The sequence below is a fragment of the Monodelphis domestica genome, chromosome 6, assembly GCF_027887165.1.
Source record: "Monodelphis domestica isolate mMonDom1 chromosome 6, mMonDom1.pri, whole genome shotgun sequence".
NCBI lineage: Eukaryota > Metazoa > Chordata > Mammalia > Didelphimorphia > Didelphidae > Monodelphis > Monodelphis domestica.
In genome coordinates this window covers 31,443,934-31,465,833 of record NC_077232.1, presented here as the reverse complement: position 1 = coordinate 31,465,833, position 21,900 = coordinate 31,443,934, and the positions used below count along the sequence as shown (strand labels likewise).

General features: G+C 39.1%; 1 protein-coding gene across 3 annotated transcripts in view; it reads left to right on the top strand.

Moving 5' to 3' along the window:
- EXT2 (exostosin glycosyltransferase 2) overlaps window positions 1-21,900 on the top strand; it is a 187,851-nt gene that overhangs the window by 127,496 nt on the left and 38,455 nt on the right. For all 3 annotated transcript variants that reach the window (XM_001362679.4, XM_007497354.3, XM_007497355.3), the window contains exon 10: window positions 3,240-3,406. In XM_001362679.4, the coding sequence (XP_001362716.1) occupies window positions 3,240-3,406 (167 nt within the window). The remainder of the gene's footprint in view (window positions 1-3,239; window positions 3,407-21,900) is intronic.

The window sequence follows — 21,900 nt, the reverse complement described above, 5'->3', positions numbered from 1 at the left end:
CATCAGTCCTCTTAGACACTTTTTAGCGCATTTGCCAAGTTGGAAAAATATTTCCTTTGCTCACACATCTCTTTTGGAACCACGTGGAGAAAAGAGCTAGTGAATACCCTTTAGTCTTTTTTAGATTGACACAAAATTCCTTTTTTTCCCTCTAGCCTAGGCTAAAAAACTGAGCCTGTCAGAGAGAATGAAGTTACTGATTCATCCTGCTCAAATGTTTAAGAAGTTAGCCAAGTGTCTAAGAAATGCTTTTCCAGATATTCTGTGAATAGAAGGTGACTTTTCAGTTTGGTCTTTCCCCACCCCTACCCCAACACACCAGATAAGACACAAAATACAAGGGACCAGCCTCATTCTCTTCAAGATACAAAAGGGAAAGAGAAAGAAAGACCGAGTTTAATGTAGGCTTGCCAATGGGATTGGGGACCTTCTTGCTGGAGCAATTCCTAAGCTTCTTCATTGGTCAAAAAGCAATGAACTAACTCCCTGGGGGCATTGCCAGGATCTGTCTGTGAAGGTCAATAAACACTGAGATGAGGGGAAGTGTCTTCTCTACATCTGTGGTTGTTGGCTCACATGAAAAACCATGGTTCAACTGGATGAATGCTGAAGTCTGGCCTGGTTTAGCAAGGTGTGGGAACAGAGGGCTTTTGGAAAACACCTTTTGGGAGTCTCCCTGCCCACTTTCTGTTGTTCTTCCAAGTGCCCGCCCCAGTTAGGTGTGTGCCTTCCTCCCAGGTCCTCGCTGACTGCCTCTCCTCTGTCCCTCTCCTCCCCACGTCCAGCAGGATTCTTTCATGGGGAGGAGAAATTGGAGACAAACTATTCCCTTCAGGCCTTTCTGGACATCTGAAAACACCACAGGATAGTGTGGACACATCAGTTCTGTTTCTACAATGGACATCTCTGGACATCCACATCTGGAAAACAATATGGCAAATTCTCTGTGGTTTTAACATCCTGTACATGTTCAACTTGTCAAAACACAAATGCCAGCTGGAGTGGAGGAATATATGTACTTCACCAGAGTGGCCAGTGTGCGGAACACTCTCCTCAGTCTTTATGTGTGGGCACACAAGTATGTACACTACATGTGTGTAGGTGGATGTGAGTGGGCATGTGTGTATGTGTGTGAGAGAGAGAGAGAGGAAGATAGAGAAACAGACAGACAGAGAAACCAAGACGGTGAGAGAAAAAGACAGAGAGGGAGATGGAACCAGAAAGTAAACTTAATTGCTGCCGCATTTGGCGAGTGCTGCCTGCTTTATTGTTTCATGAAAACAAGCCTACTGCCTTGGTGCTAGCAATATGTCACAGGATGTAGAGGCAGGAGAGATGTTCTGAGCTGATACGATTGGACAGTCGGAGCATATACTAGGTCAGTTATGTACACAGACTTGTCTATATGCTTAATAGCTAATGCTTGACAATTATAGGATCATGTGAACTAGAGCTAGAAAAGGACCTCACATGGACAGTAGCAGTGGTCAGCCTGAAGTGCTGTGAATGAGCCCGAGTTTCTCCCTGAAGTAGGGCCCATTTATTAACCTTCCAGCAGCACTGTCTGGGGATGCTACAGACTGAGGAGTTGAGGTTGGGCATCAGTCAGAGGGCAGTGGGAAGGTTCCTGAGGAGTATAAGCAGAGAGTAGCTTATTACCAAGGGGACTTATGTACAAGAAAAGGCGTGAAAGATTGTGTCAAATAAATGACCAAGAGAAGATTGGGCTCATCGTGTAGCAACAACCATTGGGGAGCCTGCTGGCTTCTTTAAAAGTCTGGCGAATGTGAAGGAGGCCTGTAGAATAATGGTGGCCCTTCTCTTTTGAATAGGGGGAAGGACATAAGATGTACAGGAGCAAAAGAGCTCTGATCTTCACCTGGGGGTAAAAACATTGAGGTGTTGTGGCCTATTCCCAGTAGGCTTGCTCTAAACCTGGCTTATGTCACTTAGACAACTTTGTGGCCAGGTTTTCCTTCCTAAAACCAATTGCCTGTGCTCTGTCCTTCCTGTCTCCTCACTATATTGAGAGAAAAAACTTTCTGGAAATACACATTTTACCAAAAAGTCTTCATTTGGTACTCTCCTAAATTGAACATTTTTTTTAATTTTTAAAGAAATTAAAGCTGAGTTGGGCAAAGTCATGATTAGCATGGGAGGAAAGAAAAGACTTGTTCTACCGCCATCAGCCTTTAAAACTTAAATCAAGATGGATATGATGCTGTATGGCAAATCCTAAGAAATCGATCCTGAAAATTAGAAATATAAAATATATCCAGAAAAATGGACATGATGAAAAACCAAACCTAGTGAGCTCCTTTCTACCTCTAGCTCTGGAAACAGTAATCAGATCAGAAACAATAATCAGCTAGCATTTCTGGAAAGACTGAGTCAGTCACTTGCCTTGTCATGTGTAGCATGGGGGATGATTTCTGGCTTCCACATAAAGATGTCATGAGAATCATTGGCTTCATTGACCCTCAAAAAAGATAGGGGCAACTAGGGGGTTCAATGGATTGAAAGCAGACCTACAGATGGGAGATCCTTTGTTCAAATCTGGCCTTAGATACTTCCTAGCTCATTTGACCCCCATTGCCTAGCCCTTAACACTCCTCTGCCTTCTAAAACAGAGGGTAAACTCTAACTGTTGTAATAATTCTTTGGATGCATGCCTTATTTTCCCCTTTTGGGAGTGTAAACTCCTTGAAGGAAAGAATTTTATAATGCTTGGAGCTGTGCCCAGTGCTTTTCCCACAGTAGGTACATAGGAAAGATTTGTTTTTTGATGTCTTAATAAGATAGCCACGATCCTCCTATCACTGGGCTTATGATGGTAATAGCTTTCATTTATCCATAATTTGAATATTGATCACTTTCTTCCTACACCTCAATACCTTCATGTTTGCAGCACAAGTACTGGCACCCCCATTTTACTCAGGAAAAAAACCCCAACATTCAGGGAAGTAAGGCAACTCGCCCAGGATTCCACAGTCAGTAAGTGTGGGAGATAGAACTCAGACATGGTCTTCTGCCCCCAGGCTAGCATTTTTTCCTAGGCCTCATAGCCATTGGGATGAGCTCATTTTCCTGAGCCTATCTCTCAGCACCATTCCCTTCCCCCATTTGGAAACAGTTAGAAGTTAGAAGAATAAATATAATAATTGCATACAAATATGTAATGTATTTTGTTAAAATAAAATTTATATCCACTTTCTCCTGTTTGACGTGTTTCCTCTCAGATTCTCTTTGGCCCAAGATCCGGGTTCCTTTGAAAGTTGTGAGAACAGCTGAAAACAAACTGAGTAACCGTTTCTTTCCATATGATGAGATTGAAACAGAAGCTGTGCTTGCGATTGATGATGATATCATTATGCTGACTGCTGACGAGCTACAGTTTGGGTATGAGGTAAGTCAGAGATGTTCCTTGATAGATACACACACACACACACACACACACACACACTTTTTTAAAGATGTGCTTGCTGCTTAGCCATGTGTGAGATCAATTCTCCCCTCTGGAGTTGGAGTTTCTCATCCCTTCAGTAAGATCCAGATAGATAGCTATCAATAGAATGTGTGAAAGTTTTTTCCTTGAAGTCTTTGAGGGGAAACCTTATTGCAAAATTATAGTTTCTCCTTCCATTAATGCCCAAGGAAGGAGGAGAGCTCTATCAGATATCCCCAGAGGAACCTCCTAAGAATTTAACAAGATGCTGTTGCATTGAATGCACCCCCCGCCCAGGGCCCAACTAATGCAGCCAGGCACCCCAACAGTAAAGTCAACATTGTGGGAAGTGACAAGCAATGGGACAAAGAGAATGCAGACATGGAGACTTTCTCTCTGCTTTCCAAGTGGAAATGCGGATGGCCCTACCTTTGGAGAGAGACCTCGTCTGTGTCACCATTCAGCTGGACGTGATGGATTAGGCCAGGTTCAGGGGTTAAGTATCGAGAGCAGCACAGGTCTCCCCAGGGGAAAGTGCTGGGCCCTGGCTGGCTAAAATGCAATAGGGATTGATGAGCCCTGTCAGGGAGGAAGTATATGAAATGCACAGTGGAGACAGGCTTAGCCCAGTGACTGCTGTGGTAATGATGGTATCCAATCTTAAGGTAAACAGAGTCCAAATCAATTAGCCACAGCTAGACACTGGGAAAAGTGGCAAAATGTATTCCCCCAATTCACCTCCTTTGGATAGGGGCAACTGCCTTTAGTTAGGTTCAGAATTGGTTTGGATTTGGAATTCTTGAGAAATAAGGAACGTAGAGGAAGCTGATCCAGGCCCAGCATGTGAATCCCATGAGATTTTTTAAAAATACTTTTATATGAAGGATTTGATTTTTAAGAAACAACATTTGAGACAGTATAGTGGAAAGAGTTGTGGCCTGGAGATCATCAAACCTGAATTTGCTCTTCCATTAACTTGTCTGACCAAAGCATTTGATCTCTCTAGACATCAGTGTCTTTGTTTGTTAAACAAGGATATTAAACCAGTACCCCTTTAAGGTTCTTCTAGCTCTACAATCGGTAACACTAAAGGGTCCGTCTCATTTTCTCTGACATTAGCAATGAAATTTTATAACATTGAGTACATTTAAGAAAAAATGTTGTGGAACTGACAAAAGGTGTATTGATGCCTTGCTTGTAAAGGGGTATTAGAGAAGGACTGTGATTTCAGTGATATAGGGAACTCCCAGGTCATGAAACTCCCTCCACCAATTCAGTTTGGCACCCTCTTTGCCACTTTTTGTTTTAGGGAGTTATTTAGAGCATTGAGTGGTTAAATGATTTGCCCAGGGTCACACAAACAATATTTGTCAGAGGCAGGATTTGAATCTAGGACTTCTTGGTTTCTAGGTCAATTCTGCCCTCCCCCAATGTTGTATCTCACCTTAAGAGTAGTTTTAAAGAAAGTGTCAAGAGAACAAAAAAAGTTTATGCTCAATTTTCTCAGATTTCTCTTTCAGTCATTTGAGATGACTTTGACATTATATCCAGGGGAAGCTTCTCATTTAATGAAATAATTAGTATCTTTACAACTCTTAAGATGTTTGCTTCTCCAGCCAAATCACAAGAATAATTGCTTCTGATGGTATATCATCACTGCTTCAGATTCAAACTCTACGTATGAGTTTCCTTTACAACTGAGAGAAGACTTTGTTAAAGAAGGGCCTTTAAACTACTTCCTTGCATAGTGGCTCATATTTTTTTCTTTGAGAGGGTAAACCACCTTTCCAGGATCAGAGTGTAAGAGAAAATTTGTAAGATTAAAAGAGAGAAGCAGATCTGGCAAGCTGGAGAATTCTGCAGTAACAGGGAAGAGCAGGAAGGAGAGAGAATTCTGAGGAAAGGAGAGGAAGTGAGCTGATCTGGACAGTTGAAAAGATTCTTCTCTTCTCGGAGAAGCTACCAGGAAGGTAGACTGGATGGATCTCTGAACCAGCACTCATCTCCTCCTGTGAAAGCTTGACCCAATACCCCAAGAAGACAAAAGTGAATAGGACTTCAACTGGAAGCTGTTCACTAGAAGAAAGATTTCCTCCAGATCCCCTAAAGTCCTGGACTGGTTACAGTTGCCAAGGCAGTTGGGGAGCCAGAGCTTCTTCATTAACTGACCCCAGGGGTCAGATCAGCTAAGCCTGAGCTGCCAGACCTTTGGGAGAAGGGATTTCAGTTATTCTAGGGACCCCCTGATCCCTCTTCCCTCCTGCCTCATTCCTAAACTCATCTGCCCTATTCCTTGCCTTATTCCTTAGAATAAAACAGTTTAATAAGAACAAGTGACTGACTCCATCACATAGAGATGAAGTTGCAGGGAGGGAAGTGACATTCCTCTCCCCAGGGAAAAAGAAGCTAACTGTATCAAGCCTGTTTAGCCAAAGTCTCTGAGGGAACAGAAGTTAAGATCTTGAAAGGCAACTGGAGTGGGGTTTGTCAGGGAGAGCTGAGAGGAAAGACAATCCATCCTCTCTACTTGACTCTACTCCATCTTTACCTCACTGTGATCCTGGCCCAGCAGGAAGGAAAGACTCCATTCTCTCCCTGCCCTCATATTACAGTTATATTACAAGAGGTACTTAGAAGGTAAAGGGATGAATTAATTGATGGAATGGCTGAGAAGGCATGGAATGAGGGAGGTAGAGGAAAGGATGACTTTCTCCAGATATTTAAAGGCAAACCATGTAGAAACAAATTGGATTTGTATAGCCTGGCTTCAGAAAGAGGAAACTGGAGCAATGGGTAGAAGGTGCAGATTAACAGGAGTAAAGCTTCTTAACAATGAGAGCTATCCTAAAGTAGGCTGGGTTGCCTCTAGAGAGAAAAGAACTCCCATCCCTAGAGGTATTCTAGGAGAAATTAATTGATGACTTAACAAGGAAGCTCTCTGGGGAATTTATGCTCTGTTTGTGTTCATGAGATTAACTCAGATCTTTCTAAAGCAAAAAAAAAAAAGAAAAAATGAGACCTCTTGTCTCATTGAAGTCCTGTTTAATTCTCTGATCCTAAAGACTTTGATGGACATTGATAGATTTGTGATCTCACCATTGTGTTAAATGACTGAGTGAATGAAAGAATGGAAAAAATTGTTATATAATATAGCATTGTTATATAATACTATGTGCAGGCATGATTCTAAGTAGGGATGTACTAAAAAATGAGACAGTCCTCCCTCAAGGAGCTTACATTCAGGTAGATGACACATAAAGGAGAGTGATGACCAGAGAGGGGAGTATCTGGGGAGTCATAGAGATGAAGATTTTATATATAGGGAAGTCGATTGGAAGATGCTTTTCACAAGGGCAAGAGGTAGAAAGAAAGGGCAACAGGAAAATATCTTTGAGGCAAGGGTGGGTTCATGAGCCTAAATGGCATGTGAAAGTTAAACTTGGTCTGTATGAAGTTAGGCACTAGCTAGATATAATGAGCTTGGTGTTTGAATTCATTCAGACACCTTTTAAGACAACTGGGTAGTATCCAGATGGGTAGTTTCAAAGATTATTTGAGACACTGAGGGCATGAATTCTGGAGGTCCCAAGTGAAGGGTTTTGGCTTAGGCGTGGAGGAGTATGATAGTGGCAGCAAACAGATGACAAGACAGCGTAGGCAGATGTCAGAATAAGATTCAGTGATGATATGGGACACAACATATTCATGTGTTTTCTTCTTGATTCTAAAAGGATAGAAATGTTATCAGTACAGGGGAATTGGTACAGAAAAAGTACCAAATCCAGTAGAATCAAATTTGATTCTTCCCCTTCTTCCTACCATTACTTATCTTTTATCTCCCCTCAGTCAAATCAGAGGATTTGACTCATGAAAACATTTCTCCAAAAGGAAGACAAAATACTGGATGACAGAGCTATTAGTGTGTGACAGAAGAGAGATGGGGAAGATTCTAGGGCTTTCATAAATATTTTCTTAGCTATTATTTTAATAGCTAATAGCCATTAGATTATGATTTGGTAATTATTTCAGTATTTTGTTGCAAATAATTCAGGAATAAAGTGAAAAGCTTCTAAGAGCCCATACTCTCAATGTTTCTTCTGATGTCTCTTTTCTGTTGTGATGGACAGCAAGTAAGTTGTTTGCATTGCCTGTCTTCACATTCCATCTTGAGTCACTGTTTAAAACAAGAAGCTATGTTTGGTATGTACAGAAAGCACAGATGGTTACTAATTTAGTATTCAGGAAAACTTGTGTAGAATGTGAAGAGAAAATTAGTTGGTTGTGTTCCCAATATCACACATTTTTGGTGCCAACCTGTGGAAGAAAGCACCATGTTTACCACTGAAATAAAAGAAAGTAAAGACTTCTCGATCATGTAAACAATAAGATGGAAGAGTAGACATTTTCTCCAGTCCCAAGTAACACTTAAGATTCCCACAAAGAGGAATTATGCTCCAACGATAGAGCAATCATAGTTTTTTGTAAGGACAAAGAACCTGACCAAGAAACTGCTTTATCAGTAAATTGTGAGGAGCACTAGTCCTTAAGGAGCTCACTCACTGTCTCTCCCAGACCAGCCTCCGTATTCTAGCAGGGTATACAAATTGACCCACAGGTTTTACATTGAAATCCATGGAGGGATTTCCCTCTTGCTATAGATGGCTGGCAAACTTCTACACTTCTTTTCCCTCAGCATTCTATTGCCCTAAACTGTGAACCTCAGCTCTACTCAGGCATGTGAGATAAAGATGGTGGCAAGGGGGAGAGAAGGTTATCAGATTTTTCTAGTTCCTGGATCAGCCTTAGTTTAAGGAATCTCAAGATGACAGGAACTCTTCCCAAATATCTACCTTGCTCTCCACCAGTCTTATGGAAAGGAGATTTTGCTGATTCATCTCTGCCTAAGAGCTAAAGATTAGAGGGAACTGGGGCAGGGGGCCAATGTGTATATCTGCATGGCATCTGAAAGAGAGGGTCCTGGAATCCATTTGAGACTAGCCACATTCCCCCAGAAACTACTTGGGATACAGAGTAATGCTAGTAAAAAAGAAATTCTTCAGCATGAGAGGAAGCTAAGACTTTTGACATCTAGCTGTGAGGATAAAGCCACCATAAAAGGGGAAAGAGTCAGAAAACAAGCAACAGGGGAATATAAGGGGAAAGACCAGAATCATCAAAGTTCTATAGGGAGAAAAATCTAATAAAAACCTAGAGCACAAGCAGCTAAGTCAACAAGAAGATACTAAAAGTAGAAGGCAAGATGATTACTAAACATCCAAGAGATTACACATCTCTCTAAAGAAATTATAAGATGGAAAAAATTGAACAAGTACACTTAATGAAATTCAAAACTATGAATTCCCTAGAGAGTAGGAAACCTTAGCAGAATGTTCCAGAATGATCTATGTATGCTTCAGAAGTAATGAGCAGAATAGAAAACTTTGAACCCACAGTGGCAAAAATCTTCAAAGAAGCAAAAGAGAGAACTAGAGAACTATTGGGAATATAAATACCCAAGTGAAGGATGATGTGAGAGAAGAGGAGCAAAGAGCAATAATGCTAAAAGCACTAAAAGCACACTTAAAATGTGATCTCTAGGCTAACAAATACATTAATCTTTTTTTTTAACCCTTACCTTCTATCTTGGAATCAATACTGTGTATTGGTTCAAAGGCAGAAGAGTGGTAAGGGCTAGGCAATGAGGGTTAAGTGACTTGTGGTCTGAGGCCAGATTTGAACCTAGGACCTCCCATCTCTAGGCCTGGCTCTCAATCCACTGAGCTACCCAGCTGCCCCCCAATACACTAATCTTAAAGACAGGATGCATAGAGACAAATTGAGAATTTTAGAAAAAGAAGTGCAATGTGACAAATCATACAAGGAAGCTATCCAGAATTTAAGAATACAGAAAACAAAGTACCAAAGTACATGTCACATGGTAGGTACTTGATAAAACCTTGTTCTCTCCCCTCCCTCCCTCACTCCCTCCCTTTCTCCCTCCTTCCCTCCCTCCCTCTTTCCCTCCCTCCCTCCTTCCCTCCCTCCCTTCCTCCTTCCCTCCCTTTCTCCCTCCCTCCCTTCCTTCCTCCTTCCCTCCCTTCCTCCCTCCCTCCTTCCCTCCCTCCCTTCCTCCCTTCTTCCTTCCTTCCTTCCTTCCTTCCTTCCTTCCTTCCTTCCTTCCTTCCTTCCTTCCTTCCTTCCTTCCTTCCTTCCTTCCTTCCTTCCTTCCTTCCTTCCTTCCTTCCTTCCTTCCTTCCTTCCTTCCTTCCTTCCTTCCTTCCTTCCTTCCTTCCTTCCTTCCTTCCTTCCTTCCCAAAGAATATACATATCTATCTCCTAGAGGAAAAAAAAATAAAAACAAGTTAGGCTGCCAGCATCAAGGAGTAATGAATAAATTAAACAATTCAAATATGAAGAAAAAGACATTCAACCCAGCACTATTCTGCATAATATCCAAGGAAAGAGTAAGTAATGAAATAAATTACTCCATCTCAAGAAACCCTTTAAAAAAACTAGAATGATAAAGACAGATACCTATTGGATCAGAAACAAAAGAGAGTCCACTAAGAGATTTCTTTATAAAAGTACACAGAATAATGAAGAGGAGGGCAGAATTTAAAGAAATAGACAAAATTATAATGGAAAAGTAGGTCTGAGACATCCCTGACCTAACTTCCTAAGCTCTCTCCTTCCCTTCCATGTGAATCACTCTTTTTGTGGGATTAAATTGCAAAATTGAAAGATAAATAAAGGATAGAAGTAGAAGACAGAGAAATTATGATATAACCTGATTGTTTGTGAACACAAGGAAGTGAAGATAACTCATGTAGTCTCTTAGCAAGAAGAAGGGCTGAGTGAGGCAGAAGGAGAGATTCAAAAAGGAAGATAAAATGGGAAGTCTTGATTTAATTGAGAAGACACCCACTGAATAGGATTCCCATGAGGGCAAGAAATATTCTATTAGGAGAAATAGGTCCATAGCAGGATACCTTTGAATCGTTCAAGAGAGAAAGAAGAATCATTAAAACAGAATCTGTGGCTTGGATAGCAGTAAAAAATGTCAAATTAGAAAATTTTGTATACATGTTATCAAGTATCTACAAAAAAATGAAAATGAAAGCAATTGCCTGGGAATACAAACGCACAGAAGTGAAGGAAAATCTGAAAGAAAAGAAGCACAAAACAATAGTATTATAAGAACACATGATCTTTATACAAACAGTACATATTAATCTTGAATATAGGCCATATAGAGACAATTTAAGGATCATGTCCTCCCATAAGAATAACACAATTCAAGAAAATATACAAGAAAATTACCCATTACTTCTGAACACAAATGAAGGACCAGTTCAAAAGAATACACAGATTGTCATCAGAAAACAAAAACTGATGGAAAGAAGGAAAGTAAAAAACATTTATTAAGTGATTACTATGTACCAGGCATTGTGCTAAGCACTCAACAAATATTTTCTCATTTACTGGAAACCACAAGAAGATAGTGATTAAATTTAATAGTTCCCACAACAAACAACAAATTCTATAGGAGTCTAAGAAAAAACCTTTGAAAAGAAGGACAGATTTTTTAATAACAGGACTAACAACTGGTACCCACCAGAAACCCAAGAAAGAAATGGAATAATGTATTCCCCAAAGATGAACCCCCAAGCATACACTACAGACCTCAGCTAATTCATCCATGCTAAATGATGGAGATTCAATAAAAGAGAGGCATTTGAAGCATGTCTACAAAAAACAAACAAACAAAACTCAAACTGATTATTTGCTTTGCAAATACCCCAGACAAGAGAAGCATAAGAAAGATAAACAAATACAGCAACCAAGTAAAGTAATAAAATGACCTCCTAGAAGAAAGGCGAGAACAAAACAAACAAGAAAAACTAGAGAGAGAAAAACTCCTCTGAGGTTAAAAAACAACAACATAACATACTATTCGTTGAACTAAGGATAAAAAAAGAACTTAACCAAAAGAGAGATGGAGGAATAGGCCTAAAGTCTCCCAACATCCTGTTTTTTGTGGGACTAAATTGCAGAATGAAGGGGAATGGGGAGAAGATTAAGAAGGATGTGTGATAAACCCCAAATAAGCCAGTGGCAAACAGTGAAGGGAAAATGATTCCTGTCTGCTCTGAGGAAGAAAAGGGCCTATGGGAGAATGGGTGAGGTTACAAGGGAAAGGTGGGCCAGCGTCACTAACAAAAGAAGTTAAAGGGGAGGAGAAGGGAGATTTTACTTACTTGAGAAAGAATTCAATAATTGGATAGAAAGACTAAAGAAAAGGAATGAACAAGTACAACTACAGAACTAAGTGAAAGAATAGCAAATAGAAGGGTGAAGTGGTCATGGAAGATGGAAAAAGAGCCACCACACAGTAATCTTTTGCCTTAAAGTAGATTAAGCAAAAAATAATGGGAGGCAGAGAAGGAGAAGGAAAATTCTAATTCAGAGAAAAAGAAAACTATTTTAGAGACAATTGGAAGATAACTTAAACCCAACTCTCATAACTTTAAATGTTAATGTATAAAACACAGCAATTAGGCACCTAGGTAGCACTGTGACTGGAGCGTCTGTCCTGGAGTCAGGAACAATTGAGTTAAAATTCAGCCTCAGACAAGTACTAGTTCTATGTGACCCTAGCCAAGTCACCTAATCCTGTTTGCCTTTTGCCTCAGTTTACTCATCTTTAAAATGAGCTGGAGAAGGTAATGGCAAGCCACTCCATTGTTTTTGTCAAGAAAACCCCCAAGTGGGGTCATGAGGAGTCAGTTACAGTGGCTCAGTAGATTTGAGAGCCAAGCCTAGAGATGGGAAGCCTTGGGTGCAAATTTAACCTCAGACACTTCTGACCTGTTTTTCTGAACAAGTCACTTAACCCCCATTACCCAGCTCATATTGCTTTCCTGCTGGAACCAATACATAAAATTGATTCTAAGACAAAAGGTAATGGTTTCTATATATACATAAAAGAGTTGGATAAGACCGAAATAACTCAACAACGTTGAAATTACACAATGTAATCAAACAAAAGAGAGTGGTAGATTGAATAGGAAAACAAAACTTCACAATCTCTTCCTTGCAAGAATTACTCTTTAAAAAGCAAAGATATAAACAGAATAAAAATAGGGGATCGAACAAAATTTACTTTGCATCAGGAATCTCTGAAAAGCAGGTGTTGCAGTCATGCTAACAGACAAACTAAAAGCAGAAATTCATAGCACAGAGGTAAACAAAGAAACTATATTATGCTAAAAGGAGCCATAGACAGGAAAGCAATACCAGTATTAAACTTAATGTGCTCAAAATACTAAGACATTTAAATTCACAAAGGAAAAATGAACTGAATTAAAAGAAGACATAATATACTAATAGCAAGAGACTTTTATTTTCTCATTCTGAGTTTGGGACAAATTTAATAAATAAAAGTGAAAACATAGAATTGAACAAATTGTTGGAGAAATTAGTCTTAAAAGACTTTTAAATGGAACTGCTAAAAAATATACACATATTTTAGGACTACATGAAATTTTTGTAAAAATTGACTGTTGTAGGGCATAGAAAAATTGCAAATAAATGAGGAAAGGCAGAAATAATAAACACATTGTTTACAGACCATAATTCAGTAAAAATTATAGTTAAAAAACTATGAACAAAAGACCCATACTCATAAGAATCATCACAATGTAAACTTAAATGAGTGGTGCAGAAAACATCAGAGAAACAATAATTGTTTTTAAAAAACATATATTGATGAAATAAGCATGCTGAAATTTCTGAAATGCAACTAAATTAGTCCTCAAGGGGGGAAAGATCATGTTAAAAAAATCATACATTTATGAAGTAAAACTAAATATTAATTTTAAAAATTAGACAATAAGTAAACTTCCCAAGAAACATAAAAGAGGAGACATTGAAAATTAGAGAAGAAAGATGAAACTAGAACTGAAAACGACCGGTGAAGTGATAAAACCAAAAGCTGAATGTTGGTTCATTGAAAAGATGAACAAAATTTACAAACTTTTAGCCAAGCTTATTTTTTTTAATTAAAAAAATTTTTTTTAAACCTTTACCTTCCATCTTAGAATCAATACTGTATATTGGTTCCAAGGCAGAAGATCAGTAAGGGCTAGGCAATGGGAGTTAAGTGGCTTGCTCAGGGTCACACAGTTAGGAAGTGTCTGAGGTCAGAATTGAACCTAGGACCTCCTATCTCTAGGCCTGACTCTCAATCCTCTGAGCAACCCAACTTCCCCCTAGCCAAGCTTATTAAAAAGAATAGCACAGAAATCAAAATAGCAAAAACATCAAGGTAAAAACATAATAAAACCAGAAGAAATATAAAGAATTATTAGAAGCTACTCTGTACAATTACGTGTTTAACAAAACAATATAAAAATAGAGAAATATAAGATAATCCACACTAGCTGAGTATAAAGTAGAGATCTTAAATGATCCAGTTTCATAAAAGGAAATGAAACTAGCTATAAAAGATATATAACAGGGGGGAAAATCTTGACTGTAATGGATTTACTGGATAATTCTATCAAACTTTAAAAAACAATTATTGCCAATACTACACATTATTCTCAAAAGTTGAGAAAGAAGACACTCCAATAATTACAGACCAATATCATTAATGAGCTCTAATTCTGATGATGATCAGATGAAATGAAGCTCAAGGCCTAACAGAGTTCCAGTCTCCATGTGGGAATCCTAGTCACTGGATAGGATCCTGGCAAGGTCCCAATGTAGAAAAACCCTCATGAGTGAAGCTCACCAAGGCAGCAGTGTACCCAACTGACTCCAAGAAGTTCCAGAGCTGAAAATTGAAGTCCTGAAGTAAAAAACTCCTGTCAAAAGGCCCAAAGCTCCAAGTCCAAGTCCAAAATCCCCTAGGAACCAGAGAAGAAGTCCAAAGAAGATCTCAAGGAGCAGAGACTCCAAAGAAGAACTCCAAAGGAGAAGCCTCAAGGAGAAGTCCCTTGGACAGGAAGTTAAGATCTTTTTTCCATTTTCTTTTGTCCTTTTTCCCACATCACTTCCTGTCCCTTCTTCACTTTATGGGAATTAATCTCAGTCTTTTAATTTGTCTAACACTGTGGGGGGTGGGAGGAGAAAGTGGCCTCTAGAGTTGTCACTTGGATTGTCTAGCAAGTGACTTGTGAACTCTCATACTTAGTGACTGGTAAGGCACTAAGTAGGGGTACTTAAGTTTTTGATTGATTAACTTAAAAGTCACTGATAGACAAAGAGAGTTTGATTCATTCTTCACAAGCAAAAGTTAGTGGGAAATGAGTCTTTTGGCTGTTATTTGTTTTGATGAAGGAGACATGGACACGTTTGTAGGCAAAAAGGCAAGGAGCCAATAGAGAGAGATTGAAGATGAGAGAGTTGCAGAGTAGATAGTGGAAACAATCTACTGTAGAAAGTGAGACAGTGGGAACAAGATGGCAAAGAGAAGGATTTTCTTTGGGAAGAACAGCCACTTCCTTATGCAAGATGAAGTGAAGGATCTATGTTTTAGGAAAGTCACTTTGGCAGTTGAGAGATTGGGTACATCACATATCCCAACCACCCCATTTCCTTCCTTTCCTCCTTTCTTTTATGTACCTTCCCATTTTGTAATGTTATTTCACTCACACACACATACCCCTTACATTGATTCACATGCAGACAGGGTTTATTAGGTTGCTATTTTGTTGATGTTCTGCCCTGTTCCTTTTTTTTTTTAAGTAGAGTTGACTGAAGGTTTAATAATTTCAATTTAGAAGTTTAGTCTATTATGTTTCAGGCCTGTTTCTCTACTATAACGGCCTATTTTACTTCTGCTTTTATCTTTGTCTCCTCATTAATGTTCAGAAATAAAACTTTTAATGGTCTCTGTTGTTATTTTGTTGTCCTTGATTGCTGGATTTTTTTTTACCCTTGTATTTTTGTTGTTTAGAATGTTTGAGAAGCAAATAATGTCTTTTTAAGTCTGGCTTTCTTTCTAGGAATGTTTCAAATGCATCTTTTTTATTGAACATTAAACATTTTTCCTTTGGTTAGTCTCAAATTTTCAGAGTAAATCATCTTGGACTGTGTCTTCAGATCCTTGACTCTTTGAAACATGTTATTCCATTCCCTCCCACCATTACTCATGGATGCAGAAGTCTTAGATTATTTGAATTTCCTTTCCTTTAAAGTTGAAGGTCTTTCTCCTGCTACCTTGCAGAATTTGTTGTGTCAGTAGAATTGTCCAATTTAACTACAGTGTGTCTTGAAGTTTGCATCCTAGGACTTTTTTCCTGGAGGGAATATATGGATTTTGTAGATTGCTACTTTGTTTTCTGTTTTTAGAAGTTTGGGGTCAGAAGTTTGTATTATTTCTTGCATTATGATGCTCAGATTTTTTTTGACTTGTGTTGTTCTGGATGCCCTGTAATCCTTAAAATGTCTCTGCATATCCTGTCTTCTAGGTCACTATATTTTGTTAAATGGAAATCATGCTTTCTTTTGTTATTATTGTTTTTTGCTTCTCTACTTTCCAGTTGTTCTTCACTTCCATATATTTATATTCTCCATTGCTTATCCTCTCTTGTTTCTTTGGTGAGACTTGCCACTACTGATTATAAAGTTTTTTTGTTTGTTTTTTTTTTAATTCTGTTAATTATTTCTGCTGTGCAGGCCATAAATTCTGCCCTCAAAATTTTTATTTCCCTTAAATCATTCAGGAACAGTGTGCTATGATTCCATTCTCACTTCAAAATCCTTGAAGTCCTCTGCCTCATTGAGTATTGACTTTTTCCCCCTTTGGTCTTATGACACTTATTCACAGATGCTTGAACTGTTATTTAATCGGGAGGTCATATTTCCTTGTGCTATTAATATTTCCCCCGTTGATTTATTTGCTTATGCTTAAGGTCTAATTTAATTTATATCTCCTTCAGTGCTGTCCTTAGAAATGACCCTTGCCTTCAAGGAACTTGCTATCTAGTAAGGAAGATAACACTTACATACCGATATAGGAGAAAATATAATTTAGATAAAAATCAATTACATCTGTTAAAATATAAATGCATATGAGGGTCATAAAGTGCCATGAAAGGAGATAAGGGAGCAATCACTGTAGTTGAGCTTAGGGGAGGCATCATGAAAGAAGCAGCCTTTGAATCAGACTTTGAAAAATTTGCAGAATCTCACATATGTGAGAAAAAAGGACATCATAGATGGAGGAATAGTGTGTGAAGAAAGACAAGTGAAGGATGGAGCAGGTTGTAGGGGTGGTACATAGTGCAGAGTACATACCAAGAAGCCCCTACTTGATTCACTGAGCACGAGAACCCCCATCAACATTTTTGAGAGGGGTACATGGCAGCCATTGCTTGAGGGTTTATGTGGAGCTCCTGTGTCTGGTCTTAGAGAATGAGGAGCCAGCAATCAGTTTGTACATGCTTGTGACGGCACTTCATCTGAGGCACAGCACACATACAGAGGCATCACGCTCTTAGCCAAGACTTAAGCTGGAGCTCATTCAAAGGGCAGAATAGCTCTGTTGCTTAGGGGAATGGAAGAACTGATTTATGGAGAATTTTCAAAAGCCAAACTCTGTATAGCTTGGCTAAGGAACAGTAAAGCAGAAGGACAGACAATTTATCGACCACTCACTTACCAAAGTGATGGGAAGAACATTTGAGCCTGGTGCAAAGAGTGGGAGGGAACAGAGAATTATCAAATCAGAAAATTCAGGTCAAGAATATCTGGTAGCATGTATCCAGAGAGCTCTGCTCTCATCTGTGAAATGAAGGAACTGGTCTGGGTCTCTAAGGCTCTGCCTGCTTCTGACATTCTGTGATCTAAGGTCTTGTTTAACCCTGACATTTTATATTATAAGATCCCTTCCAATTGGGATATTATGTTTTCATGTCCTTTCCAGTACTGATGTTCTAATATGCCCTTCCATCTCTGACTTTCCATTCTGTAGTCTCTTCCAATTTTAATATTCAGTAATTCCATGAGCGGATAATCTAGGGGGCATGAGGGAGGATGCTAGAATTCTATTCTGTGGGAAAGAAATCTGGCAACAATAGTTAGAATTTTGCTTTATAAAGTAGCTAGCTTTTCTGTATAGCACTTTAATGTCTGCAAAGTGCTTTAAAATATTAACCTATTTTATTCTCCCAGCAACCCTGGGGTTATATGCTATTGTTATTCCCATTTTACTGATGAGGAACCAAGGCAGACAGAGATTACGTGAATTGCTCAGGATCACACAGTAAATGTTCAAGGCAGGATTTGAATTTAGGTTAGTGGATCTGACTTAAAAGGCTCACCATTGAGAAACTTTTGGGTCCTGGGAATGGAATATAGAACTGATTAGGGATGTTCCTTTTGTTTCCATTTTCATTGCTTGAGACTTAGCTTAAGTTTCAGTTAAATTCCTAAATTTGGTAACCAGTATTATTTATTTCAGTGGAAGAAAACCCAGTGGGCACTTACTGATTTAAATGGGTCATGTTCTCACTGGGTAGAGAAGGGGAATCGGGGGACAGAACTTCTCTCTGGTCCTGAAATCAGGAGCTGTAGATTGATCTTCTCTGGCTCTGGGTGTCTCTTGACTTGTTTGACAGTCTTTAGTGAGCTACCAGATGTTGAAATTCTCTTTAGTCAGTGATAATTTATTTATCTGTTTATGTATTTTACCAGGAAAGTATCTATTGAGTTCTTGATACTTATTTGCAAGGGACTCCTAGGGGAACAGTAGCAACATATAGTGTTACCAGAATGTTTGATTTTTTTTTTTAAGTTCATCTGCTTTTACTTCAGGACTCAGGAGTTGGGAAACACAGAGCAATTCACCACTGCCCCCCTCCCCCATCCGTGAGAGTTTAAAACATGTGGCAGAAACTTTGAGCCACACAAACTTGGCTGGATAAAGCAGGGTATCTTTTTTTCCTTTGAAACTTTGATCTTCATTTTCACCATAAAAATATTAGTAGCTTTCAAGTGTTGAACATTTTTCACTTGGGAGAAGCGAAATACTTTTTGAGTTAATGTTGGTTGTAAAATCAAAACTTAATGCATGTTCCAGTCACACTTTTCCTCAAAAAGCCCTTTGCCCTGTTTGCTGGGGAAGAGGAGCGGCGTTATATCTGACAAGGCCCAGATGATGATGATAGCTTTGGTACTAGTTGTGTGACCCATGAGCCTTTCCTAGACTTGGTTTTCCTCTCAGTAAAATAGGGCCAATGAGTGCCTGCAGTGCCTGCCTTTCAGCTAGAACATTGGACCAGAGTTTGGGAAACCCAAGTTTGAATCCTCATTTGGTTATGTGATCCTGGGCAGATAACTTGGCCTTTCAGCCTCAGTTTCCTCATTCATAAAATGGAGGTAATGATCACATCTACCCAGGGTTGTTGTGAAGATCAAGTAAGGTAACAAATATAAAGCACTTTGCAAACCTTAAAATGCTCTATAAATATGAGCCACTGGTATTTTGATTGGGCAGCTGGATGGCTCAATGGATAGATACTTAATAGCTTTGTGACCTTGGGCAAGTCACTGTCTCTGTTTGCCTTTATCCATTGAAGAAGGAAATGGCAAACTACTCCAGTATCTTTGTGAAGAAAACCCCATGAACAGTAAAGAATCAGATGTGACTGAACAAGAACAACAGTAACAAAATTATTATTATTATTAACTTAAACTAGATTATATGATATCTTATAATAATTATATAGTCAGAAGGCTGACGCTCCTGAGTGGTCAGTCGTCTGATGAATGCTTCTATCATCTGCCTATTGGCACAAGTCCCCAGATCATGTATGTACAAGTAATAAAAGTTACCGAGTCTTTGATTGGTATCAGAGCTTGTGTCTCTTGTACTTGTACTGCCCTAGGTAGCCTTTCAGTTGCAAAAATGAATGCCTGTCTTCCCTAGCTCTGGTCTGCATATAGACTTGGATTCTTTGAAAATGTTTCTCATTCCAGGTCCAGAGAGGATCTCAGCAAGAGGTTCTTTTGGCCTTGGCCTCCAGACCTATAGACATTTTAGGCCTCCAGGTCGATCTAAACATATACCAAAGATTAAGTTCCCACAGTCTCATTCATTGTCATGGTCAAAGAAGTCATTACCTAGTGACTTTACCTATTGATGATGAAGCCTTCTGTCCTTGGGCAGTAGCCTGTCTCTAGAACTGTACAGAAAGCCTTTCCAAATGGGCAGGAACTACTTGAACTTACACTGTCTTGGCATAGATTTTGAGAACCCAAGACTGCTCTTTGTTACACAATTAAGCAACAGGATGTGACATTTACGCAGTAATGATAAAGCAAGCATTTGTGTCTCCAAAGAAAGGCACATCAACATGCAACCTTGTAGACATACCTGCCTTGCTTAAAGGCAAGATAGACTCTGCTTAATCTCTGGAAATATCTCAAGTTTTTTTTTTAATTAAAAGATATTTTATTTCCCAATTATATGTAATGATAATTTTCAACACAGTTTCCAAAATTATAAGATCCAAACCATCTCCTTCCCTTTCCCCACTTGGAGAAGATGAGCAATTTGATTTGGTCATACATGTATTATCATGCAAAACACACTTCCATGTTGGTCATTGTTATAAAAGTACACTCATACAAAACCAAAAGCCCCAAATAAAACCATAAATACATTGATGTGAAAGATAGTATGCTTTGATCCATATCCATTCAACTCAACGGTTCTTTCTCTTAGGGTAGATAGTATTCCCTGTTATAAATTCAGAACTGTCCCAGAGCATTGCATTGCTGAGAATAGCTAAGTCTTTCACAGTTGATCATCATACAGTATTGCTATTACTGTGTACGATGTTCTCCTGGTTCTGTTTATTTCACTCTGCATCAGTTCATGTAGGTCTTTCCAGCTTTTTCTGAAATCATCCTGCTTATCATTTCTTATAGTACTGTAGAATTCCATCACCAGCCTATACCACAATTTGTTCAGCCATTCCCCAATTGATGGACATCCCCATAAATTCCAATTCTTTGCCACCACAGAAAGAGCTGCTATGAATATTTTTGTATAGGTAGGTCTTTCCCCCTTTTTAATTATTTCTTTGGGATACCGACCCAGTAGTGGTATTACAGAGTCATAGGATATTCACAATTTTATAGCCCTTTGGACATAGTTCCAAATTGTCCTTCAGAATGGATGGATCATTCCACAAGTCAACCAACAGTGCATTAGTGTTCAAATTTTGCCACATCCCTTCCAACATTTGTCACTTTCCTATACTGTTATATTGGCAAATCTGATAGGTGCAAGGTGACACTTCAGCATTCTTTTAATTTGTATTTCTCTAATCAAGAGTGATTTAGAATATTTTGAAATATTATTATTGATAACTTTTATTTCTTCTTCAGAAATTTGCTTGCTCATATCCTTTGGCCATTTGTCAATTGGGGAATGACTTATATTTTTATCAATTTGACTTAGTTCTATAGATTTGAGAAATTAGACTTTTATCAATGTCTCAAGTTTTTTAGCAAGAGTTAGCGCTCTCTTTTTGGCTGGCTTTTGTACTCTGTGTATGAGGCCACAACCTGCAGCCCATCTAACACAATGGAGTAGTTAAGAAGGCTGAAGATTTTTGTGTTTCTGTCTTCCATTTGGTTAATTGGTCCTAGAAAAAGAGTATCCTGAGTGGAATCCAGGAGTCAGTTCAAGTGACCATTCTGTGCTATTGAGTTAAAACTCTACTTCTAAAAGCCAGTTAGACTAAAGGTGTCTTTGGGCCTGCACAGATTTTGGTTTTCCTTGTAGTCTGTCTTGCTCAGAAAACATTCAGACCATGCTAGATCTGTCCCCTGCCAAGGCTGAGCGTCATGGAGGCAGGAGTCTTCCTGGCCAATCCTGTGGTATTCTTCCACATGAGACATCCTGAGAGAATAGTGACTGGTGGTTCTTGGTGAGCTTGCTTGTTACATCTGAATGGCAGTTACCTGGTCTAGGCATGATCCCAGCATGGATACTATACATTCTTAATTGCTGTCACTTTTTCAAGTACCTGATGAAGAACCACTGGAGAAGCTGTTGTCCCCAAAGAGGAGATGGTTCAGACTTTCACCTCAGTGCTAGAAGTGTTCCAGCCTTCAAAACATGGTGGAGCATCTAAAAATTGAGGAGCCCCTGAGAGTAATTCCTATTTGGAGGCCTTTAGTTAGAAGTGAATGTTAAAAAAATGCTCCATTTGTCTCCTCTTGAGGAATGTTGAGTAATCTGTTAGGATCACTCCACCTACAGCTTGAATTGATTTACACACTGAAGGCTCATGGGATTTGGAGGGAAAATAGTTGATGTGAGTTGCTGCTGTAGAGAGCATTGCTTCAAGAAGATATGAAATACAAGAGAGCAGAGACTTGGAGAGGTGCTGAGAGAAGATGCAGTGAAGGTTGACCTCTCCAAACTGTTTGCA